We start from the raw sequence: 26802 nt of genomic DNA, 5'->3' as shown, positions 1-26802 counted from the left end.
TTTATATCAGAAATTTGTAACACCTCTTTCATTGCTTCAATCATGCAACGAATGGCCTTAGTGGACATTAGACTAGACTCATCGTCGTCGACACTGGTGTCAGTATCCGTGTCGACATCCGCGTCTGCCATCTGAGGTAGCGGGCGTTTTAGAGCCCCCGATGGCCTTTGAGACGCCTGGACAGGCACGAGCCGAGAAGCCGGCTGTCCCGCATTTGGCATGTCGTCAAATTTTTTGTGTAAGGAGTCGACACGTGCACGCAATTCCTTCCATAAGTCCATCCACTCAGGTGTCTGCCCCGCAGGGGGTGACATCCCTTCTATAGGCATCTGCTCCACCTCCACATCATTATCCTCATCAAACATGTCGACACAGCCGTACCGACACACCGCACACACACAGGGAATGCTCTAACAGAGGACAGGACCCACAAAAGCCCTTTGGGGAGAGAGTGAGAGTATGCCAGCACACACCAGAGCGCTATATAATGCAGGGACTAACTGAATTATGTCCCCTATAGCTGCTGTTATATATACTGCGCCTAAATTTAGTGCCCCCCCTCTCTTTTTTACCCTTTTCTGTAGTGTAGACTGCAGGGGAGAGCCAGGGAGCTTCCTTCCAGCGGAGCTGTGAGGGAGAAATGACGCCAGTGTGCTGAAGGAGATAGCTCCGCCCCTTTTTCGCTGACTATTCTCCCGCTTTTTTATGGATTCTGGCAGGGGTAATTATCACATATATAGCCTCTGGGGCTATATATTGTGGTATTTTTGCCAGCCAAGGTGTTTTTATTGCTGCTCAGGGCGCCCCCCCAGCGCCCTGCACCCTCAGTGACCGGAGTGTGAAGTGTGTATGAGGAGCAATGGCGCACAGCTGCAGTGCTGCGCGCTACCTTGGTGAAGACTGATTTCTTCTGCCGCCGATTTTCCGGACCTCTTCTTGCTTCTGGCTCTGTAAGGGGGACGGCGGCGCGGCTCCGGGACCGAACACCAAGGCCAGTTCCATGCGGTCGATCCCTCTGGAGCTAATGGTGTCCAGTAGCCTAAGAAGCCCAAGCCAGCTGCAAGCAGGTAGGTTCGCTTCTTCTCCCCTTAGTCCCTCGCTGCAGTGAGCCTGTTGCCAGCAGGTCTCACTGTAAAATAAAAAACCTAATTATATACTTTCTTTTTAGAAGCTCAGGAGAGCCCCTAGTGTGCATCCAACCTCGGCCGGGCACAAAATCTAACTGAGGCTTGGAGGAGGGTCATAGTGGGAGGAGCCAGTGCACACCAGGTGACCTAAAAGCTTTCTTTAGTTGTGCCCAGTCTCCTGCGGAGCCGCTATTCCCCATGGTCCTTTCAGAGTTCCCAGCATCCACTAGGACATCAGAGAAATAAGTCGGTATGGACCCGGCAATGGGTCACTATGTGATGTGAAAGGGGGCCCATGAGAATTCCCGTGTCGCCTGACCCGGTAATTCATCCCGGGTTATAAGAAGGGTTATTCCTGGGTTTAATACCAGGTCAGTGGCAGTGTGAACGGGTTCCCGGGTCAATGCAACCCGGGACCCGTTTACTACATAGGGAGAGGCGGTGCGGAGATGAGCTCATCTCCCAGCACAGCCTCCGCCGCTATGGCAACCAACACGGCAATTAAGCCAGCGCTTAGTCTCCAATGCCGGATCCCACCCGGGAAGGACCCGTTTCCAGATCCCGGGTGGGATCCAGCATTGGAGATGTGAAAGTGGCTTAAGGGTACTCAGTGGTTCTCAAAGTCGGTCCTCAGGACCCTACACAGCTCACATTTTCCAAGCTATTCAGCAGGAGCACAGGTGTAGCCATTACTCACTGATACATTTTAAAAGATCCACAGGTGGAGCGGATTATGTCACTAGTGATTCTATGAGGAGACCTTGAAAATTTGCACTGTGTGGGGCCCTGAGGGCCGACTTTGAGAACCATTAAATACAGTGACACAAAAGTTGCTTCAATTTCAAACCATCAGCTTCTACTTATCAACTGGTAACAGTGTCAAGGAGACAGAATGGGGGGGGGGGGGGGGGGGGGGACCAATTGTTTTGTGGGCACCCATTAGAGTAATTCAATTGATTCCCCTGTGGGCACGAATCCCGCGTGTGTGCACCCATTACTACTGTGTAGCTAAACACGTACTGCTTTGGATGCAAACTGCCGTTTTGATGTCCAAAGTGCCGACTTATCACAGTGTCCATTTCAGTTAAGATTTCTACTCTGGGTGCATGAACTCAAAGCCATGATTTCTTCCATTGAGAACCACATTAAACTTACTGCGTAATTCTAACTGAAAAGCAAAAAGTTGCTCCCACTACCTCGTTCGGGGCTAATTTACATTCCTACCATAGAAGGATGTTTATATCATCAACTTGATAAACTGAGTAAAATTGGGATCCTCAGTAAGTAACCTTTGGACAGCAGAGGGGGGGGGGGGGGAAGTGTATCAAGCCTTTGGCAGAGAGAAAACACAGCTGCTGTCTATCATTTATCTAGCATAGTCTTTGAAAGGACAGAAACGAATTAGCGGCTTCGCACAACCGCTCTCCAACATCTCCCTGAAAAATCGGCAGACTGACGTCACCTGTACTGTTACATGTTTGAGCTGTAAGATATGAAATGCACTGGTTTTTACTTTGAAACACTGGGCTCAGTAACACATAACGTTAGTTTCCTCCTCTCCGCTACATTATGCTAAGTCAACACACACACACGGACGTCTACATTAGAAATCAATGGGGTTGTGGCAAATACCAAATGTCACAGCTGAATAAGCCAATTTGCAGAGGCGCTAAGCTTTGCGTTCAGCGGAACAGCCCGTCATGCTGTATAATGATGCCACGAAGTGCAGGTTTATAAATAATATTTAATTGGGTATAGATGACAACCCTGAAAACAATTCTGCTGTGTACGAGACAGCTCTCTGCCACTAATCAGCGAAGACCCATATGTACTAAGCCTTGGAGAGAGATAAAGTGGATAGAGATAAAGGGGTACATATATTATATGGTTATATGGTGTGGGGGGGGGGGGTTTTCGCTGATACAGCTTCCCCCCATATATTAAAGTGGCGGTGTGTGCTGCATGACAGGGGCACTGTGCACCAGTCTATATCAGCGTGCTGCCAATATGCCAGGCAATGTATGACTGGTCAGTGGAGCTGAAGCGCTCCAACACCTGCAGCTATAGGATTTCAGCAGCTGCCGGTGTCGTTGCCCATACACCACAGCCAGGGACATCGCTGTCCTTCGCTGTAGTGGCTGCCGGCTCCGGCCTACACAGGAGATCTCGCGAGAGTAGCAAGATCTTGCACACGCCCACTGTAGCCAACCGAGGTAGAGACACAGCGCATCAGCAATAGGCTGACTCATCAAACCCTCTAGTGGGGACTGCCAGGAATGGTGAAGTCCAGCTGCCCTTTACTCCACACCCCTCCAGCGAGAGCAATGCTGTAAGGTCTACAGTGAACAAGCAACACAATATATTATTTCCTCTATCTAGACACCAGGTGGAAATTCTAAACCCTTCCAGGGAATGCAGAACACTTCATTGCAGTTTTAAAGTCATTTATCTTACAATGGAAACTGCAATTCTTTTTGAAACAGGTGAAGCAGGGAATAGGAAATTAATAATGATGTTATTGCAATTAGATTAATGCTATGACCAATACAGCTGTCAGACAGACTTTTCTCTAGTGGCAGTAAATGCCTGGATTCAGCCAAAGTGAGACGCCAAGAGCAGAGGAAACAGCGCATAATCAGGAGGCACCAGTATGGGCAGAACCTCGGCATAATGGCAAAAGAGCACTTTAAGGCAACATTTAGGTTTAGCGGTAGCTAAAATAGCGAAAAATGCTGTGTCGACATTTTGACTGTTGGCATGCATAAATGTCATCACATCGTCTATGCCAGTGGTCCCCAACCTCAGTCCTCAAGTTCATGTTTCCCCAACAGTCCATGTTTTCCAGGTCACCTAGCAGTTGAACAGGGGTATTCATTACTCACTGACACATTTTAAAAGACCCACAGGTGGAGCAAAGCATTTCACTTGCAATCCTGTGAGGAGACCTGGAAAACATGAACTGTTGGTGGTACTTGATGACCGAGGTTGGGAACAGCTGGTCTATACTGACAATCAGAACACGCCAGTATTCTAAAAGTCAACATACACCAACATGGGCAACATGTCAGAAGCATACACATTTATGAAAGGCTTAAAGCGCTTTGCTAAACTGCCGACTCCTAAATTCTGTGCCTGGCTCCTTTCAGCTTAATATGATCAGGTCGGCTGTAAACGGGAAATCCGGCTGTTCTAGCAGACTTTCCTCTAATGTCTTGATAAAGCGTCACTGTGAGATATTACAGATTTAAGCCATTAACTACATTCACTTCTACAATATAAAGTGCTGCATTTGGGACCGAGTACATTTTCTCTACATCAGTTGTTTGGTCCAAACAATTACTTTCCATTCCAAGGCTCGCATATCTGACTCCGGGGGAACTGTCCACTACTATAGGTCCTGAAGGTGTACACAGTTGTTCCCTTACCTGTCTCCTTTCCCTTCGAGATAAGGCGGCCCCATTGAGAATTCGCCACAACATTCTGGCTCCTATTATGGTGTCAGTCCAGAGAAGACGAAAGCCATGGTAGTAGTGCTTTAACTCGTCCATGACCCGCTGTCCTATAGATTTCTTTACAGTCTCCATTTCTGTATTTGGACTATAAACAGGACCCCCCTCTTCAAGCTTTTTATTTTTGTCCTTCAAAGATTTCAGTGATTTTTCTACCACAGAGTCATCGTAACGGGGGCTGGAAGAGTGCAATCCCCTGACTGACAGGCACTGGGCTCCTAAATTGCCGCTGCCGGCCAGGCTCCTCCATGTTGGTGATGAACTGTGGACTTTAAAATAGGCTCTTTCAGGTCTGTTAGTCCATGAAAACCCGTTACCCCCGTCTTTTAGTGAAATGTAAACTGGATGGGCAACCGTGCAACTTCGAAAATGTGAACTTCTATTTAGAAAAAAAAAAAAATGATGTTTTAGGAAAATACAAATAATGAACACAGGACAATATCATGACAATATATGTATGTATGTATATATATATATATATATATATATATATATATATATATATATATATATATATATATATTATAAGAATTTACTTACCGATAATTCTATTTCTTGTAGTCCGTAGTGGATGCTGGGGACTCCGTAAGGACCATGGGGAATAGCGGCTCCGCAGGAGACTGGGCACATCTAAAGAAAGCTTTAGGACTATCTGGTGTGCACTGGCTCCTCCCCCTATGACCCTCCTCCAAGCCTCAGTTAGGATACTGTGCCCGGACGAGCGTACACAATAAGGAAGGATCTTGAATCCCGGGTAAGACTCATACCAGCCACACCAATCACACCGTACAACTTGTGATCTGAACCCAGTTAACAGCATGATAACAGAGGAGCCTCTAGAAAAGATGGCTCACTACAGCAATAACCCGATTTTTTGGTAACAATAACTATGTACCAGTATTGCAGACAATCCGCACTTGGGATGGGCGCCCAGCATCCACTACGGACTACGAGAAATAGAATTATCGGTAAGTAAATTCTTATTTTCTCTAACGTCCTAAGTGGATGCTGGGGACTCCGTAAGGACCATGGGGATTATACCAAAGCTCCCAAACGGGCGGGAGAGTGCGGATGACTCTGCAGCACCAAATGAGAGAACTCCAGGTCCTCCTCAGCCAGGGTATCAATTTTGTAGAATTTTACAAACGTATTTGCTCCTGACCAAGTAGCTGCTCGGCAAAGTTGTAAAGCCGAGACCCCTCGGGCAGCCGCCCAAGATGAGCCCACCTTCCTTGTGGAGTGGGCATTTACAGATTTTTGGCTGTGGCAGGCCTGCCACAGAATGTGCAAGCTGAATTGTACTACAAATCCAACGAGCAATAGTCTGCTTAGAAGCAGGAGCACCCAGCTTGTTGGGTGCATACAGGATAAACAGCGAGTAAGTTTTCCTGACTCCAGCCGTCCTGGAAACATATATTTTCAGGGCCCTGACAACGTCTAGCAACTTGGAGTCCTCCAAGTCCCTAGTAGCCGCAGGCACCACAATAGGTTGGTTCAGGTGAAACGCTGAAACCACCTTAGGGAGAAACTGAGGACGAGTCCTCAATTCCGCCCTGTCCGAATGGAAAATCAGATAAGGGCTTTTACAGGATAAAGCCGCCAATTCTGACACGCGCCTGGCCCAGGCCAGGGCCAACAGCATGACCACTTTCCATGTGAGATATTTTAACTCCACAGATTTAAGTGGTTCAAACCAATGTGACTTTTGGAACCCAAAAACTACATTGAGATCCCAAAGTGCCACTGGAGGCACAAAAGGAGGCTGTATATGCAGTACCCCTTTTACAAACGTCTGAACTTCAGGGACTGAAGCTAGTTCTTTTTGGAAGAAAATTGACAGGGCCGAAATTTGAACCTTAATGGACCCCAATTTCAGGCCCATAGACACTCCTGTTTGCAGGAAATGTAGGAATCGACCCAGTTGAATTTCCTCCGTCGGGCCTTACTGGCCTCGCACCACGCAACATATTTTCGCCAAATGCGGTGATAATGTTTTGCGGTTACATCCTTCCCGGCTTTGATCAGGATAGGGATGACTTCATCCGGAATGCCTTTTTTCCTTCAGGATCCGGCGTTCAACCGCCATGCCGTCAAACGCAGCCGCGGTAAGTCTTGGAACAGACAGGGTCCTTGCTGGAGCAGGTCCCTTCTTAGAGGTAGAGGCCACGGATCCTCCTTGAGCATCTCTTGAAGTTCCGGTTACCAAGTCCTTCTTGGCCAATCCGGAGCCACGAATATAGTGCTTACTCCTCTCCATCTTATCAATCTCAGTACCTTGGGTATGAGAGGCAGAGGAGGGAACACATACACTGACTGGTACACCCACGGTGTTACCAGAGCGTCTACAGCTATTGCCTGAGGGTCCCTTGACCTGGCGCAATACCTGTCGAGTTTTTCCCAACGGTTTATAATCATGTGGAAGACTTCTGGGTGAAGTCCCCACTCTCCCGGGTGGAGGTCGTGCTGAGGAAGTCTGCTTCCCAGTTGTCCACTCCCGGAATGAATACTGCTGACAGTGCTATCACATGATTTTCCGCCCAGCGAAGAATCCTTGCAGCTTCTGCCATTGCCCTCCTGCTTCTTGTGCCACCCTGTCTGTTTACGTGGGTGACTGCCGTGATGTTGTCCGACTGGATCAACACCGGCTGACCTTGAAGCAGAGGTCTTGCTAAGCTTAGAGCATTGTAAATGGCCCTTAGCTTCAGGATATTTATGTGAAGTGATGTCTCCAGGCTTGACCATAAGCCCTGGATATTCCTTCCCTGTGTGACTGCTCCCCAGCCTCGCAGGCTGGCATCCGTGGTCACCAGGACCCAGTCCTGAATGCCGAATCTGCGGCCCTCTAGAAGATGAGCACTCTGCAACCACCACAGGAGGGACACCCTTGTCCTTGGTGACAGGGTTATCCGCTGATGCATCTGAAGATGCGACCCGGACCATTTGTCCAGCAGGTCCCACTGGAAAGTTCTTGCGTGGAATCTGCCGAATGGGATTGCTTCGTAGGAAGCCACCATTTTACACAGAACCCTTGTGCATTGATGCACTGACACTTGGCTCGGTTTTAGGAGGTTCCTGACTAGCTCGGATACCTCCCTGGCTTTCTCCTCCGGGAGAAACACCTTTTTCTGGACTGTGTCCAGGATCATCCCTAGGAACAGAAGACAAGTCGTCGGAACCAGCTGCGATTTTGGAATATTGAGAATCCAATCGTGCTGCCGCAACACTACCTGAGATAGTGCTACACCGACCTCCAACTGTTTCCTGGATCTTACCCTTATCAGGGAATCGTCCAAGTAAGGGATAACTAAAATTCCCTTCCTTCGAAGGAATATCATCATTTCGGCCATTACCTTGGTAAAGACCCGGGGTGCCGTGGACCATCCATACGGCAGCGTCTGAACTGATAGTGACAGTTCTGTACCATAAACCTGAGGTACCCTTGATGAGAAGGGTACATTTTGACATGAAGGTAAGCATCCTTGATGTCCCGAGACATCATGTAGTCCCCTTCTTCCAGGTTCGCAATCACTGCTCTGAGTGACTCAATCTTGAATTTGAACCTCTGTATGTAAGTGTTCAAAGATTTTAGATTTAGAATCGGTCTCACCGAGCCGTCCGGCTTCGGTACCACAACAGTGTGGAATAATACCCCGTTCCCTGTTGCAGGAGGGGTACCTTGATTATCACCTGCTGGGAATATAGCTTGTGAATGGCTTCCAAAACTGTCTCCCTGTCAGAAGGAGACATCGGTAAAGCCGACTTTAGGAAACGGCGAGGGGGAGACGTCTCGAATTCTAATTTGTACCCCTGAGATATCACCTGAAGGATCCAGGGGTCTACTTGCGAGTGAGCCCACTGCGCGCTGAAATTCATTAAGACGGGCCCCCCACCGTGCCTGATTCTGCTTGTAAAGCCCCAGCGTCATACTGAGGGCTTGGCAGAGGCGGGAGAGGGTTTCTGTTCCTGGGAACTGGCTGATTTCTGCAGCCTTTTTCCTCTCCCTCTGTCACGGGGCAGAAATGAGGAACCTTTTGCCCGCTTGTCCACGAAAAGACTGCGCCTGATAATACGGCGTCTTCTCATGTTGAGAGGCGACCTGGGGTACAAACGTGGATTTCCCAGCTGTTGCCGTGGCCACCAGGTCTGAAAGACCGACCCCAAATAACTCCTCCCTTTAATAAGGCAATACTTCCAAATGCCGTTTGGAATACGCATCACCTGACCACTGACGTGTCCATAACCCTCTACTGGTAGAAATGGACAACGCACTTAGACTTGATGCCAGTCGGCAAATATTCCGCTGTGCATCACGCATATATAGAAATGCATCTTTTAAATGCTCTATAGGCAAAAATATACTGTCCCTATCTAGGGTATCAATATTTTTAGTCAGGGAATCCGACCACGCCAACCCAGCACTGCACATCCAGGCTGAGGCGATTGCTGGTCGCAGTATAACACCAGTATGTGTGTAAATACATTTTAGGATACCCTCCTGCTTTCTATCAGCAGGATCCTTAAGGGCGGCCATCTCAGGAGAGGGTAGAGCCCTTACAAGCGTGTGAGCGCTTTATCCACCCTAGGGGGTGTTTCCCAACGCACCCTAACCTCTGGCGGGAAAGGATATAATGCCAATAACATTTTAGAAATTATCAGTTGTTATCGGGGGAAAACCACGCATCATCACTCACCTCATTTAATTTCTCAGATTCAGGAAAACTACAGGTAGTTTTTCCTCACCGAACATAATACCCCTTTTTGGTGGTACTCGTATTATCAGAAATGTGTAAAACATTTTTCATTGCCTCAATCATGTAACGTGTGGCCCTACTGGAAGTCACATTTGTCTCTTCACCGTCGACACTGGAGTCAGTATCCGTGTCGGCGTCTATATCTGCCATCTGAGGTAACGGGCGCTTTAGAGCCCCTGACGGCCTATGAGACGTCTGGACAGGCCCAAGCTGAGTAGCCAGCTGTCTCATGTCAACCACTGTCTTTTATACAGAGCTGACACTGGTCACGTAATTCCTTCCAACAGTTCATCCACTCAGGTGTCGACCCCCTAGGGGGTGACATCACTATTACAGGCAATCTGCTCCGTCTCCACATCATTTTTCTCCTCATACATGTCGACACAAATGTACCGACATACAGCACACACACAGGGAATGCTCTGATAGAGGACAGGACCCCACTAGCCCTTTGGGGAGACAGAGGGAGAGTTTGCCAGCACACACCAGAGCGCTATATATATACACAGGGATAACCTTATATAAGTGTTTTTCCCCTTATAGCTGCTGTATCTTTAATACTGCGCGTAATTAGTGCCCCCCCTCTCTTTTTTAACCCTTTCTGTAGTGTAGTGACTGCAGGGGAGAGACAGGGAGCTTCCCTCCAACGGAGCTGTGAGGGAAAATGGCGCCAGTGTGCTGAGGAGATAGGCTCCTCCCCCTTATCGGCGGCCTTATCTCCCGTTTTTCTATGTATTCTGGCAGGGGTTAAATGCATCCATATAGCCCAGGAGCTATATGTGATGCATTTTTTGCCATCCAAGGTGTTTTTTATTGCGTCTCAGGGCGCCCCCCCCCCCAGCGCCCTGCACCCTCAGTGACCGGAGTGTGAAGTGTGCCGAGAGCAATGGCGCACAGCTGCAGTGCTGTGCGCTACCTTGTTGAAGACAGGACGTCTTCTGCCGCCGATTTTCCGGACCTCTTCTGCCTTCTGGCTCTGTAAGGGGGCCGGCGGCGCGGCTCTGGGACCCATCCAGGCTGGGCCTGTGATCGTCCCTCTGGAGCTAATGTCCAGTAGCCTAAGAAGCCCAATCCACTCTGCACGCAGGTGAGTTCGCTTCTTCTCCCCTTAGTCCCTCGATGCAGTGAGCCTGTTGCCAGCAGGTCTCACTGAAAATAAAAAACCTAAACTAAAACTTTCACTAAGAAGCTCAGGAGAGCCCCTAGTGTGCACCCTTCTCGTTCGGGCACAAAGATCTAACTGAGGCTTGGAGGAGGGTCATAGGGGGAGGAGCCAGTGCACACCAGATAGTCCTAAAGCTTTCTTTAGATGTGCCCAGTCTCCTGCGGAGCCGCTATTCCCCATGGTCCTTACGGAGTCCCCAGCATCCAATTAGGACGTTAAAGAAATTATATATATATATATATACATACATACATACATACATACATACATATACACAAATATTTTTACACAGATCCTGCAACAGACATTCATACACTACAATGCACTCCATACTATATGCAGCTTGTTTTCAATTAAATAATGGCCATCCTAAGCACTGGTTACGCATTATAGAAGCCTGTTACTGTCAAATGAGACACAAAGCAGGAAACCATGTGAATAGGTACATAAAGGGGTCGATTCAATTCAGTAACAGTTGAACAGAGCCGGGAATTAGCTCCCGGCGCTATTCAATACAGTGACTAGTTACCCTCAATTGTCAGGAATTCTTCTCTCACCCCGGGGGGTGAGACAAGAAAACCGACAAAAGGGCTGCCGCGAGGCTGATTCTGTCAGGAATTAGCATCGTTGCGGGTAGTTAAGTCGGAGAATGCCCGTTCTCCCAACAAATCAACCTGTTAAGTTCGCGAGAACAGGCATTCTCCGATTTAAGTTTAGCTGAATTGAATAGCTACGGAGCTAATTCCCGGCGCTATTCAACTGTCGCTGAATTGAATCGACTCCAAAGTCCTCTATGATAGTGGTTCCCAAACTGCGTGCCATGGCACCCTGGGGTACCTCGGGGCACTTACAGGGGTGCCCTAGGTTCGTGGTCCAGGACCAATTCAAATTATTAATGTAATAGGCAAAACCAGTGCTTGTGGCTTCCCTTAACATGTGGACAAAATGAAGCCTAGGATAACATTTAATCACAACTTATTTAATTTCAGATTTAATTTCTGAAGCTCTCTGTAAAACGTTTGGCAAAGGGGTGCCTTAAAATAAAATTCTGATACCCTAGGGCGCTGTGATTCAAAAAAGTATGGGAACCACTGCTCTATTATGTTTTATTCACGCTATTCTGTACGCAGAAGATATTTTCCCTCCAAAATAACGTTTTTATTCATTGATGACAAATGTTTATTAAATTAGATGTGGCCTTTAAAATATTTACAGAAATAATAAGAATTTACTTACCGATAATTCTATTTCTCGTAGTCCGTAGTGGATGCTGGGGACTCCGTCAGGACCATGGGGAATAGCGGCTCCGCAGGAGACAGGGCACAAAAGTAAAAGCTTTAGGATCAGGTGGTGTGCACTGGCTCCTCCCCCTATGACCCTCCTCCAAGCCTCAGTTAGGATACTGTGCCCGGACGAGCGTACACAATAAGGAAGGATTTTGAATCCCGGGTAAGACTCATATCAGCCACACCAATCAAACTGTACAACCTGTGATCTGAACCCAGTTAACAGTATGATAACAGCGGAGCCTCTGAAAAGATGGCTCACAACAATAATAACCCGATTTTTGTAACAATAACTATGTACAAATATTGCAGACAATCCGCACTTGGGATGGGCGCCCAGCATCCACTACGGACTACGAGAAATAGAATTATCGGTAAGTAAATTCTTATTTTCTCTAACGTCCTAAGTGGATGCTGGGGACTCCGTCAGGACCATGGGGATTATACCAAAGCTCCCAAACGGGCGGGAGAGTGCGGATGACTCTGCAGCACCGAATGAGAGATCAGCTCGGCAAAGTTGTAAAGCCGAGACCCCTCGGGCAGCCGCCCAAGATGAGCCCACCCTTCTTGTGGAATGGGCATTTACATATTTTGGCTGTGGCAGGCCTGCCACAGAATGTGCAAGCTGAATTGTACTACACATCCAACTAGCAATCGTCTGCTTAGAAGCAAGAGCACCCAGTTTGTTGGGTGCATACAGGATAACAGCAAGTCAGTTTTCCTGACTCCAGCCGTCCTGGAAACTATATTTTCAGGGCCCTGACAACATCTAGCAACTTGGAGTCCTCCAAGTCTTTAGTAGCCGCAGGTACCACAATAAGCTGGTTCAGGTGAAACACTGACACCACCTTAGGGAGAAACTGGGGATGAGTCCGCAGCTCTGCCCTGTCCGAATGGACAATCAGATATGGGCTTTTTTGAGACAAACGCCGCCAATTCTGACACTCGCCTGGCCGAGGCCAGGGCCAACAGCATGGTCACTTTCCCTGTGAGATATTTCAAATCCACAGATTTGAGCGGTTTAAACCAATGTGATTTTAGGAATCCCAGAACTACGTTGAGATCCCACAGTGCCACTGGAGGCACAAAAGGGGGTTGTATATGCAGTACTCCCTTGACAAACTTCTGGACTTCAGGAACTGAAGCCAATTCTTTCTGGAAGAAAATCGACAGGGCCGAAATTTGAACCTTAATGGACCCCAATTTGAGGCCCATAGACACTCCTGTTTGCAGGAAATGCAGGAAACGACCGAGTTGAAATTTCTTCATGGGGCCTTCCTGGCCTCACACCACGCAACATATTTTCGCCACATGTGGTGATAATGTTGTGCGGTCACCTCCTTCCTGGCTTTGACCAGGGTAGGAATGACCTCTTCCGGAATGCCTTTTTCCCTTAGGATCCGGCGTTTAACCGCCATGCCGTCAAACGCAGCCGCGGTAAGTCTTGGAACAGACATGGTACTTGCTGAAGCAAGTCCCTTCTTAGCGGCAGAGGCCATGAGTCCTCTGTGAGCATCTCTTGAAGTTCCGGGTACCAAGTCCTTCTTGGCCAATCCGGAGCCACGAGTATAGTTCTTACTCCTCTACGTCTTATAATTCTCAATACCTTGGGTATGAGAAGCAGAAGAGGGAAGACATACACCGACTGGTACACCCACGGTGTTACCAGAAACGTCCACAGCTATTGCCTGAGGGTCTTTTGACCTGGCGCAATACTTGTCCAGTTTTTTGTTCAGGCAGGACGCCATCATTTCCAACGGTTCACAATCATGTGGAAGACTTCCCGATGAAGTCCCCACTCTCCCGGGTGGAGGTTGTGCCTGCTGAGGAAGTCTGCTTCCCAGTTGTCCACTCCCGGAATGAACACTGCTGACAGTGCTATCACATGATTTTCCGCCCAGCGAAAAATCCTTGCAGTTTCTGCCATTGCCCTCATGTTTCTTGTGCCGCCCTGTCTGTTTACGTGGGCGACTGCCGTGATGTTGTCCCACTGGATCAATACCGGCTGACCTTGAAGCAGAGGTCTTGCTAAGCTTAGAGCATTGTAAATTGCCCTTAGCTCCAGTATATTAATGTGGAGAAAAATCTCCAGACTTGATCACACTCCCTGGAAATTTTTTCCCTGTGTGACTGCTCCCCAGCCTCTCAGGCTGGCCTCCGTGGTCACCAGCATCCAATCCTGAATGCCGAATCTGCGGCCCTCTAGAAGATGAGCACTCTGTAACCACCACAGGAGAGACACCCTTGTCCTTGGAGATAGGGTTATCCGCTGATGCATCTGAAAATGCGATCCGGACCATTTGTCCAGCAGATCCCACTGAAAAGTTCTTGCGTGGAATCTGCCGAATGGAATCGCTTCGTAATAAGCCACCATTTTTCCCAGGACTCTTGTGCAATGATGCACTGACACTTTTCCTGGTTTTAGGAGGTTCCTGACTAGCTCGGATAACTCCCTGGCTTTCTCCTCCGGGAGAAACACCTTTTTCTGGACTGTGTCCAGAACCATCCCTAGGAACAGCAGACGTGTCGTCGGAAACGGCTGTGATTTTGGATATTTAGAATCCACCCGTGCTGTCGTAGAACTACTTGAGATAGTGCTACTCCGACTTCCAACTGTTCTCTGGACCTTGCCCTTATCAGGAGATCGTCCAAGTAAGGGATAATTAAGACGCCTTTTCTTTGAAGAAGAATCATCATTTTGGCCATTACTTTGGTAAAGACCCGGGGTGCCGTGGACAATCCAAACGGCAGCGTCTGAAACTGATAGTGACAGTTCCGTACCACGAACCTGAGGTACCCTTGGTGAGAAGGGCAATTTGGGACATGGAGGTAAGCATCCTTGATGTCCAGGGACACCATATAGTCCCCTTCTTCCTGGTTCGCTATCACTGCTCTGAGTGACTCCATCTTGATTTGAACCTTTGTATGTAAGTGTTCAAAGATTTCCCATTTAGAATAGGTCTCACCGAGCCGTCTGGCTTCAGTACCACAATATAGTGTGGAATAATACCCCTTTCCTTGTTGTAGGAGGGGTACTTTGATTATCACCTGCTGGGAATACAGCTTGTGAATTGTTTCCAATACTGCCTCCCTGTCGGAGGAAGACGTTGGTAAAGTAGACATCAGGAGCCTGCGAGGGGGAGACGTCTCGAATTTCCAGTCTGTACCCCTGGGATACTACTTGTAGGATCCAGGGGTCCACTTGCGAGTGAGCCCACTACGCGCTGAAACTCTTGAGACGACCCCCCACCGCACTTGAGTCCGCTTGTACGGCCCCAGCGTCATGCTGAGGACTTGGCAGAAGCTGTGGAGGGCTTCTGTTCCTGGGAATGGGCTGCCTGTTGCAGTCTTCTTCCCTTTCCTCTATCCCTGGGCAGATATGACTGGCCTTTTGCCCGCTTGCCCTTATGGGGACGAAAGGACTGAGGCTGAAAAGACGGTGTCTTTTTCTGCTGAGATGTGATTTGGGGTAAAAAAGGTGGATTTTCCAGCTGTTGCCGAGGCCACCAGGTCCGATGGACCGACCCCAAATAACTCCTCCCCTTTATACGGCAATACTTCCATGTGCCGTTTGGAATCTGCATCACCTGACCACTGTCGTGTCCATAAACATCTTCTGGCAGATATGGACATCGCACTTACTCTTGATGCCAGAGTGCAAATATCCCTCTGTGCATCTCGCATATATAGAAATGCATCCTTTAAATGCTCTATAGTCAATAAAATACTGTCCCTGTCAAGGGTATCAATATTTTCAGTCAGGGAATCCGACCAAGCCACCCCAGCGCTGCACATCCAGGCTGAGGCGATCGCTGGTCGCAGTATAACACCAGTATGTGTGTATATACCTTTTTAGGATATTTTCCAGCCTCTCAGCTGGCTCCTTGAGGGCGGCCCTATCTGGAGACGGTACCGCCACTTGTTTTGATAAGCGTGTGAGCGCCTTATCCACCCTAAAGGGTGTTTCCCAACGCGCCCTAACTTCTGGCGGGAAAGGGTATACCGCCAATAATTTTCTATCGGGGGAAACCCACGCATCATCACACACTTCATTTAATTTATCTGATTCAGGAAAAACTACAGGTAGTTTTTTCACACCCCACATAATACCCTTCTTGTGGTACTTGTAGTATCAGAAATATGTAACACCTCCTTCATTGCCCTTAACATGTAACGTGTGGCCCTAAAGGAAAATACGTTTGTTTCTTCACCGTCGACACTGGAGTCAGTGTCCGTGTCTGTGTCGACCGACTGAGGTAAATGAGCGTTTTACAGCCCCTGACGGTGTTTGAGACGCCTGGACAGGTACTAATTTGTCTGCCGGCCGTCTCATGTCGTCAACCGACCTTGCAGCGTGTTGACATTATCACGTAATTCCTTAAATAAGCCATCCATTCCGGTGTCGACTCCCTAGAGAGTGACATCACCATTTCAGGCAATTGCTCCGCCTCCTCACCAACATCATCCTCATACATGTCGACACACACGTACCGACACACAGCACACACACAGGGAATGCTCTGATAGAGGACAGGACCCCACTAGCCCTTTGGGGAGACAGAGGGAGAGTTTGCCAGCACACACCAAAAACGCTATAATTATACAGGGACAACCTTTATATAAGTGTTTTTCCCTTATAGCATTTTAATAATAAGATTTTACTTACCGATAAATCTATTTCTCGTAGTCCGTAGTGGATGCTGGGGACTCCGTCAGGACCATGGGGAATAGCGGCTCCGCAGGAGACAGGGCACAAAAGTAAAAGCTTTAGGATCAGGTGGTGTGCACTGGCTCCTCCCCCTATGACCCTCTTCCAAGCCTCAGTTAGGATACTGTGCCCGGACGAGCGTACACAATAAGGAAGGATTTTGAATCCCGGGTAAGACTCATACCAGCCACACCAATCACACTGTACAACCTGTGATCTGAACCCAGTTTACAGCATGATAACAGCGGAGCCTCTGAAAAGATGGCTCACAACAATAATAACCCGATTTTTGTAACAATAACTATGTACAAGTATTGCAGACAATCCGCACTTGGGATGGGCGCCCAGCATCCACTACGGACTACGAGAAATAGATTTATCGGTAAGTAAAATCTTATTTTCTCTGACGTCCTAGTGGATGCTGGGGACTCCGTCAGGACCATGGGGATTATACCAAAGCTCCCAAACGGGCGGGAGAGTGCGGATGACTCTGCAGCACCGAATGAGAGAACTCCAGGTCCTCTTTAGCCAGGGTATCAAATTTGTAGAATTTTACAAACGTGTTCTCCCCCGACCACGTAGCTGCTCGGCAGAGTTGTAATGCAGAGACCCCTCGGGCAGCCGCCCAGGATTAGCCCACCTTCCTTGTGGAATGGGCCTTGACAGATTTAGGCTGTGGCAGGCCTGCCACAGAATGTGCAAGTTGAAATGTGCTACAAATCCAACTAGCAATCGTCTGCTTAGAAGCAAGAGCACCCAGTTTGTTGGGTGCATACAGGATAACAGCGAGTCAGTTTTCCTGACTCCAGCCGTCCTGGAAACCTATATTTTCAGGGCCCTGACAACATCTAGCAACTTGGAGTCCTCCAAGTCCCTAGTAGCCGCAGGTACCACAATAAGCTGGTTCAGGTGAAAAACTGACACCACCTTAGGAAGAAACTGGGGACGAGTCCGCAGCTCTGCCCTGTCCGAATGGACAATCAGATATGGCTTTTGTGAGACAAAGCCGCCAATTCTGACACTCGCCTGGCCGAGGCCAGGGCCAACAGCATGGTCACTTTTCATGTGAGATATTTCAAATCCACAGATTTGAGCGGTTTAAAATGTGATTTGAGGAATCCCAGAACTACGTTGAGATCCCACAGTGCCACTGGAGGCACAAAAAGGGGGTTGTATATGCAATACTCCCTTGACAAACTTCTGGACTTCAGGAACTGAAGCCAATTCTTTCTGGAAGAAAATTGACAGGGCCGAAATTTGAACCTTAATGGACCCCAATTTGAGGCCCATAGACACTCCTGTTTGCAGGAAATGCAGGAATCGACAGAGTTGAAATTTCTTCGTGGGGCCTTCCAGGCCTCACACCACGCAACATATTTTCGCCACATGTGGTGATAATGTTTTGCGGTCACCTCCTTCCTGGTTTTGACCAGGGTAGGAATGACCTCTTCCGGAATGCCTTTTTCCCTTAGGATCTGGCGTTCCACCGCCATGCCGTCAAACGCAGCCGCGGTAAGTCTTGGAACAGACCTGGTACTTGCTGAAGCAAGTCCCTTCTTAGCGGCAGAGGCCATGAGTCCTCTGTGAGCATTTCTTGAAGTTCCGGGTGCCACGTCCTTCTTGGCCAATCCGGAGCCACGAGTATAGTTCTTACTCCTCTACGTCTTATAATTCTCAGTACCTTGGTTATGAGAAGCAGAGGAGGGAACACATACACCGACTGGTACACCCACGGTGTTAAAAGAACGTCCACAGATATTGCTTGAGGGTCTCTTGACCTGGCGCAATACCTGTCCAGTTTTTTGTTCAGGCGGGACGCCATCATGTCCACCTTTGGTCTTTCCCAACGGTTCACAATCATGTGGAATACTTCCCGATGAAGTCCCCACTCTCCCGGGTGGAGGTCGTGCCTGCTGAGGAAGTCTGCTTCCCAGTTGTCCACTCCCGGAATGAACACTGCTGACAGTGCTATCACATGATTTTTCGCCCAGCGAAGAATCCTTGCAGTTTCTGCCATTGCCCTCCTGCTTCTTGTGCCGCCCTGTCTGTTTACGTGGGCGACTGCCGTGATATTGTCCCACTGGATCAATACCGGCTGACCTTGAAGCAGAGGTCTTGCTAAGCTTAGAACATTGTAAATTGCCCTTAGCTCCAGTATATTTATGTGGAGAGAAGTCTCCAGACTTGATCACACTCCCTGGAATTTTTTTCCTGTGTGACTGCTCCCCAGCCTCTCAGGCTGGCATCCGTGGTCACCAGGACCCAGTCCTGAATGCCGAATCTGCGGCCCTTTAGTAGATGAGCACTCTGCAGCCACCGCAGAAGAAACACCCTTGTCCTTGGAGACAGGGTTATCCGCTGATGCATCTGAAGATGCGATCCGGACCATTTTTCCAGCAGATCCCACTGAAAAGTTCTTGCGTGAAATCTACCGAATGGAATCGCTTCGTAAGAAGCCACCATTTTTCCCAGGACCCTTGTGCAATGATGCACTGACACTTTTCCTGGTTTTAGGAGGTTCCTGACTAGCTCGGATAACTCCTTGGCTTTCTTCTCCGGGAGAAACACCTTTTTCTGGACTGTGTCCAGAATCATCCCTAGGAACAGCAGACGTGTCGTCGGAAACAGCTGCGGTTTTGGAATATTTAGAATCCACCCGTGCTGTCGTAGAACTACTTGAGATAGTGCTACTCCGACCTCCAACTGTTCTCTGGACCTTGCCCCTATCAGGAGATCGTCCATTTTCTTTGAAGAAGAATCATTTCGGCCATTACCTTGGTAAGGACCCGGGGTGCCGTGGACAATCCAACCGGCAGCGTCTGAAACTGATAGTGACAGTTCTGTACCACGAACCTGAGGTACCCTTGGTGAGAAGGGCAAATTGGGACATGGAGGTAAGCATCCCTGATGTCCCGGGACACCATATAGTCCCCTTCTTCCTGGTTCGCTATCACTGCTCTGAGTGACTCCATCTTGATTTGAACCTTTGTATGTAAGTGTTCAACTATTTCAGATTTAGAATAGGTCTCACCGAGCCGTCTGGCTTCAGTACCACAATATAGTGTGGAATAATACCCCTTTCCTTGTTGTAGGAGGGGTACTTTGATTATCACCTGCTGGGAATACAGCTTGTGAATTGTTTCCACTACTGCCTCCCTGTCGGAGGGAGACGTTGGTAAAGCAGACTTCAGGAACCTGCGAGGGGGAGACGTCTCGAATTTCCAATCTGTACACCTGGGATACTACTTGTAGGATCCAGGGGTCCACTTGCGAGTGAGCCCACTGCGTGCTGAAACTCTTGAGACGACCCCCCCCACCGCACCTGAGTCCGCTTGTACGGCCCCAGCGTCATGCTGAGGACTTGGCAGAAGCGGTGGAGGGCTTCTGTTTCTGGGAATGGGCTGCCTGCTGCAGTCTTCTTCCCTTTCCTCTATCCCATGGCAGATATGACTGGCCTTTTGCCCGCTTGCCCTTATGGGGACGAAAGGACTGAGGCTGAAAAGACGTCGTCTTTTTCTCCTTTATACGGCAATACTTCCATGTGCCGTTTGGAATCTGCATCACCTGACCACTGTCGTGTCCATAAACAACTTCTGGCAGATATGGACATCGCACTTACTCTTGATGCCAGAGTGCAAATATCCCTCTGTGCATCTCGCATATATAGAAATGCATCCTTTAAATGCTCTATAGTCAATAAAATACTGTCCCTGTCAAGGGTATCAATATTTTCAGTCAGGGAATCCGACCAAGCCACCCCAGCGCTGCACATCCAGGCTGAGGCGATCGCTGGTCGCAGTATAACACCAGTATGTGTGTATATACTTTTTAGGATATTTTCCAGCCTCCTATCAGCTGGCTCCTTGAGGGCGGCCCTATCTGGAGACGGTACCGCCACTTGTTTTGATAAGCGTGTGAGCGCCTTATCCACCCTAAGGGGTGTTTCCCAACGCGCCCTAACTTCTGGCGGGAAAGGGTATACCGCCAATAATTTTCTATCGGGGGAAACCCACGCATCATCACACACTTCATTTAATTTATCTGATTCAGGAAAAACTACAGGTAGTTTTTTCACACTCCACATAATACCCTTTTTTGTGGTACTTGTAGTATCAGAAATATGTAACACCTCCTTCATTGCCCTTAACAAGTAACGTGTGGCCCTAAAGGAAAATACGTTTGTTTCTTCACCGTCGACACTGGAGTCAGTGTCCGTGTCTGTGTCGACCGACTGAGGTAAAAGGACGTTCTAACGCCCCTGACGGTGTTTGAGACGCCTAGACAGGTACTCATTGGTCTGCCGGCCGTCTCATGTCGTCAACCGACCTTGCAGCGTGTTGACATTATCACGTAATTCCTTAAATAAGCCATCCATTCCGGTGTCGACTCCCTAGAGAGTGACATCACCATTACAGGCAATTGCTCCGCCTCCTCACCAACATCGTCCTCATACATGTCGACACACACGTACCGACACACAGCACACACACAGGGAATGCTCTGATAGAGGACAGGACCCCACTAGCCCTTTGGGGAGACAGAGGGAGAGTTTGCCAGCACACACCAAAAACGCTATAATTATACAGGGACAACCTTTATATAAGTGTTTTTCCCTTATAGCATTTTAATATATATATATATATATATATATATATATATATATAGTCATATCGCCAAATAAGTGCCCCCCCTCTCTGTTTTAACCCTGTTTCTGTAGTGCAGTGCAGGGGAGAGCCTGGGAGCCTTCCCACCAGCATTTCTAAAATGGCGCTGTGTGCTGAGGAGAATAGGCCCCGCCCCCTTTTCGGCGGGCTTCTTCTCCCGTTTTTCTGAGACCTGGCAGGGGTTAAATACATCCATATAGCCCCCAGGGGCTATATGTGATGTATTTTTAGCCAGAATAAGGTACTATCATTGCTTCCCAGGGCGCCCCCCCCAGCGCCCTGCACCCTCAGTGACCGCTGCTATGAAGTGTGCTGACAACAATGGCGCACAGCTGCAGTGCTGTGCGCTACCTTATGAAGACTGAAAAGTCTTCTGCCGCCGGTTTCTGGACCTCTTCACTTTTCGGCATCTGCAAGGGGGTCGGCGGCGCGGCTCCGGGACGAACCCCAGGGTGAGACCTGTGTTCCGACTCCCTTTGGAGCTAATGGTGTCCAGTAGCCTAAGAAGCCAATCCATCCTGCACGCAGGTGAGTTCACTTCTCTCCCCTAAGTCCCTCGATGCAGTGAGCCTGTTGCCAGCAGGACTCACTGAAAATAAAAAACCTAACAAAACTTTTACTCTAAGCAGCTCTTTAGGAGAGCCACCTAGATTGCACCCTTCTCGGCCGGGCACAAAAATCTAACTGAGGCTTGGAGGAGGGTCATAGGGGGAGGAGCCAGTGCACACCACCTGATCCTAAAGCTTTTACTTTTGTGCCCTGTCTCCTGCGGAGCCGCTATTCCCCATGGTCCTGACGGAGTCCCCAGCATCCACTTAGGACGTTAGAGAAATGGGGGACAATTACAAATCTCAGAGGACATTATGGTAAGCAATCTACGCTTATATTACAGTGCACCACCAGGGGGAATATTTATCACTGTGTACTGCTTTCTCACTGATCTGAGGACACTGTAGGGCAGGCATGTCCAAACTGTGGCCCTCCAGCTGTTGTGAAACTACATATCCCAGCATGCCCTGACACAGTTTTGCTGTCAGAGAATGCTAAAGCTGTGTCAGGGCAGGCTGGGATGTGTAGTTTTTCAACAGTTGGAGGGCCGCAGTTTGGACATGCCTGCTGTAGAGGAACAGGATAAACAGGATTGATTATATTGGGAAAAATCATATAAAACGGAGTGTGCTGAATAAACAATTACTTTTTTTTTTTTTTCAAAGTGTTTGAGTGATTATTAAATATTTCTACCTGTGATTCACCAACCGTAGAGAAGTGCAGCCAAGACAGACACGTTCCGTGACCAGACCTGTATAAAGGAACACAATACCTTTAATGCCATTCTCAGATTATAGTTAGAAATAAGTACTAAACCTTTAAAAAGACAAATAGCAGTGGTATTACAGACACTAACAGAGAACTGATCATTAGATGATCCCACCAGGATCAGTGAGGTGCATACACTTAGGCCGATAACTAATGCCATGTATATTTGGCTGTAGAATCCTTGGCTCAGGCCAGAACACAGACTCCGGAGTGATCTGCTATTTTTTCTTTGTCATGCAATTATAAATAGCAGCATCACCAAGACTGTACATTTGTGAGGTCTGAGAAGCGGATTTCTCATATTGTTTTGGTGAGGCACTTTCATGAGACAACAGATTGACACAAGTGACTGAAATGATTGCTTTCCAGAAAAGGCATGTGAAGAATACAGTCAGACTGCAAATTTATGAGGGGGGGGGGGACTCTGCCAATGTACAAGGCTACAGAGATGTAGGAGCTTATTTATAAATATAACCCCTCCAGAAAATCATGACACGGCAGTTTCCACATTAAATTATCATGTTTATTTCAGAAAAGCCTACTGCAGTACATAGAGACAGCACACTATTGCTGCAGCCGTAAGCCACCATTATTCTCAATAGGGACTTTTCCCTAGGCCAATTTATCGAGCTAGGGGGTCAATCCAAATCACGGGAGTGAATTATCGTGGCCTCACTTTACGGCAGCCCGAACTCGCTCAAAAGTGCTTGCTGCCCAATAGGGTAGCGAGCAATTTTGTGCAAATTCAGGCAGAATACAGGCTGCGATGGGTGCGAGATCGGGTGCGGTTGCCAGCAGCAACAGCACTTCGCAGCTAATTGGATTGACCCTTTACTTTTTCAGAGCTTGGCTCCAATAGCTAGGGCCACCTTCAGGTGGATTTAGATGCAGTAGCCTATAAGCAACAGTTTCTCCAAAAGAGGGGCCCTTCTCTGGCTGCCTGGACAGAGGTTTCAGGCGTAACCATATTCTGGATAAAGGTCAACTTTAAATTAAATACCTATAAATCACTATTTCCATGGCCCTACGTTGAAATAAAGCAATGGAACACGTGTGATAATGTGTCTGGTATGCGCTGGATGGAAAATCAGAAAGGTTGCTTGTGGCAAATCTGGCAGATATGTCCCAATACACAACCCTTATGGACAGATCACAAACTGGATACTTATGGGCCCTACACACTGGGCGAGAACACTGAAAGATATGAACGATCTTGTTCATTAATCAACGAGATACCGTTCATATCTTTCAGTGTGTAGGTACCAACGATGAACGATACGTGGCCCCGTGCTCATTCATCGCTGGTGTTCCGTCACTTGTGCATGCAGGCCAATATGGACGATCTCGTCCATATTTGCCTGCACTGCTATGGAGCCGGGTGACGGGGGGCCGCCATGTCGCCCATATCCGCCGTCGGGCAGCTTGGCGGTGGATCGACAAATGTGCAGGGCCCATTAGGGTCATATTTAATCATGAGTGATTCTTGTTAGCACCGTTTTCTAATCTTAAATGAAGCTCCAATTAGCTTCTAAGGGTGTGTACACACGGTGAGATATTTTCTTTTGATTTGACTATATAGTCAAAATCGCAAGAAAAGTTAGTGCAGATCGCAAGGTGAAAATCTCCTTCCGATCCCAATTCGATCCCGATGCGCGGTCCCGCCAGGTCGGCATCGCAAGAAAAGATAGACTGTGCAGGCAAGTCAATCCCTGCTAGATCGGTGTACTATCTAGTTCATCTCGCATGTCAATGACATCTCACATAAGCCAAAATCGTAAGCACACATGGTCCATATCTCAAGAAAAGTTAGCACAGATTTTGACTATCTGGGCTCTGGGGAGTTCAGAGGAAATCGCAAGTAAAAATCGGGCATAGCAAGTATCTCACCGTGTGTACACACCATTATAACTCTCATGTGTTTGAAAAATGACAGGAGCCGATTGGCTGGGCCACCATTTAAGTTTAGAAAACAAGAATATCACTATTAAATATGCTTGTTAGGAGTAAGGCGATTATTCCAGTAACTCCATAACTTGTCCCACTCCCACCACGTATTCAAACATCAATAGATACATTGTTGATTACATGTGAGAGTACTGGAAATACCCCCGCCACCCAACTGTTCCAATGAATGTACAACACATTTGGGAAATTTACAAAATGGGATTGATGACCAGAATGCAAAAGCCTGCTTTGTAAATCCTGGTCACCCGGCCTGGGTTCCCTATACAGCCCTCTCAGACCTATGGAACAGATTTCAAGACGTTGGTAACCTTGAGTCTCTATTTTCTCCCCCACCTAAATGGATTTACATTCATTCCATCTCTATCCCTTCCTCCCATCTTCCTTTACAAATATTTGGTCTGTACACAAGAAAGAGAATCCTCCGACACAAGAGAGAACACAAAGTTGTGTAACTTGGGTGTTACATTCTCCTGGATCTGATCATTGCGCTGGTGGAAACATGGCTGTGGCACACGCAAAGCAACAATACAACATTTTATTTTCCTTTAAATGGCAAGTGACGTATCCTTACCCTTCACCATGCACCTGATAGTAATGGCCCTCAGCTATACCCCTAGAAATCATCTCCTTTCTAATGCTTCTGTAAAACAAAGGCTGACAGCTCTCAGGAGATTATGTGATGGTAGATGGGGAGGAGGCAGTGACAGGGAACAGAGAAAACACAACAGCCCGAGAGGGGTTGGGAATGGAATCCCGGTGGTCGGGATCCTGGAGGTCAGCATATCGACCCCGGGATCCGGCTGCCAGACTGCCAGGAGCGGGGCGAGCGCTAGAAAGCTTCTTGTGGGCTCAGTGGCTCGCCACGAGTTCTATTCCCACTCTATGGGTGTCGTGGACACCCATGAGTGGGAATAGCCTTGGCGCAGCTGTCGGCATTCTCGGCAGTCAGGATCCCGGCGTCGGTATGTCGGCAGCCGGGATAGTAACTACATCCTGCCTGAGAGTTGCAAGCATCTGCACCAATTAGCCGCTACATTGAAAGCAGATACAGTTGAAAAGGCAAAATCAATGTTTTGCTATAAATTATTGCAGCTTTAAATCTAGTGTACAGATTACCAAAATAGTGGCAGTGCCTGCAACAGTCATGCTATTACATAGGGGTCACTGTCTGGATCCCAGACAGTTTGCTACACTGAGGCTCTCAGTTTCTAAGCATGCCTAGTGAGGGAGAAGGAGGGGGGAGGATGCCACAATGATAAAAACCTCAGAGGGGCGTTCCAAAATCTCTTTGCTTACAACATCATCTGCCATGTGACTGTTGTTGTCATCATGGTAGCACATGGCACTGTAGAAAATATGTAGATATATAATTCATAGCAGTCTGGCGACAGAAACCTTAGGAAAAACGTAAATGGACAAACTGTTTATTATAGCATCCCAGATTTATTTATCTTATGGGATTGCTATCTCCCGGGGCTCCTCAGTTTATGTAGTGCGATGCCTGTAGAAGTGGCTTGTTTTCCGTAAATAAATGCCCAATGAGAATATATACAAGAAGACACTATAAGAAGCTGTGAGCTCTGTGCTTGCGTCTTATTAGTCTGTACAGTCAACTCCCAGTAGCGACCTGTCTGCAGTTCCCAAAGCCCCACTAAGGAGAAGGAGTTCAGTGAAAGCCTGAGTAGTAGCCAGGAATCTGGGAGCATCAGGTCTCTGCCTCCTCCCCACTCATAAGGGATTAAAGAGAGGCAACACATTTCCAGGCTCGTTTCACCAGCACAAAACCGACCAATAACCAGTTTCCACCAGAAAGGAAATTCCACAAGCATGCTGGGTAGGATGGGAACAAATACTAAGGCGCTCTCTGCGCCTGACAGTCTTGCAAAACTTAACACATGCACAAACTGGCCTCTGACATCACCTCCAACACAGTAATCCTTGTTATTCATCATGCTGCTATGTCTGCCATAACACAGCAGCAACCCATCCCTGTGCAAAACTCTCAGACGCTCAGGGTTTAGGAATTATAAATCACCGCACTTTTTATTTTCATTCCCCTTCAGGTTTATAGATACTTTGCCAAACAGTGAATACTGTTATTTTTCAGGTAATCCAGAATTGAAAATACACTTAACTAGAATGGAGGAATTGTCAGAGATCGATCAAGCATTATTAATCCTGTACCTATGCATAAACTGGTGGTAAAATAATAGTATGAGTACGTTAAAGTGAGGCTTCTGTCTGCGCTGAGAGGAGGAAGACATTTTTTGGTAGACTGATCTAGTTTTCATGACTGCAGCATACCATTAG

At 48.0% G+C, this 26802-nt stretch overlaps 1 protein-coding gene across 3 annotated transcripts in view; it reads right to left on the bottom strand.

The window, feature by feature from the left end:
• Window positions 1–26802, bottom strand: part of LETM1 (leucine zipper and EF-hand containing transmembrane protein 1) — a 140186-nt gene that overhangs the window by 101315 nt on the left and 12069 nt on the right. For 2 of the 3 annotated variants that reach the window (XM_063924802.1, XM_063924806.1), the window contains exons 2-3: window positions 22453–22510; window positions 4553–5015 (exon numbers count right to left, since the gene is read on the bottom strand). In XM_063924802.1, coding sequence (XP_063780872.1) covers window positions 4553–5015; window positions 22453–22510 — 521 coding nt within the window. The remainder of the gene's footprint in view (window positions 1–4552; window positions 5016–22452; window positions 22511–26802) is intronic. The other variant, XM_063924809.1, reaches the window with a different exon arrangement.

The sequence above is a fragment of the Pseudophryne corroboree genome, chromosome 1 (genome assembly GCF_028390025.1).
Source record: "Pseudophryne corroboree isolate aPseCor3 chromosome 1, aPseCor3.hap2, whole genome shotgun sequence".
Lineage (NCBI taxonomy): Eukaryota > Metazoa > Chordata > Amphibia > Anura > Myobatrachidae > Pseudophryne > Pseudophryne corroboree.
Note: the sequence above shows the minus strand (reverse complement) of the source record. Positions and strands in the feature narration are given on the sequence as shown.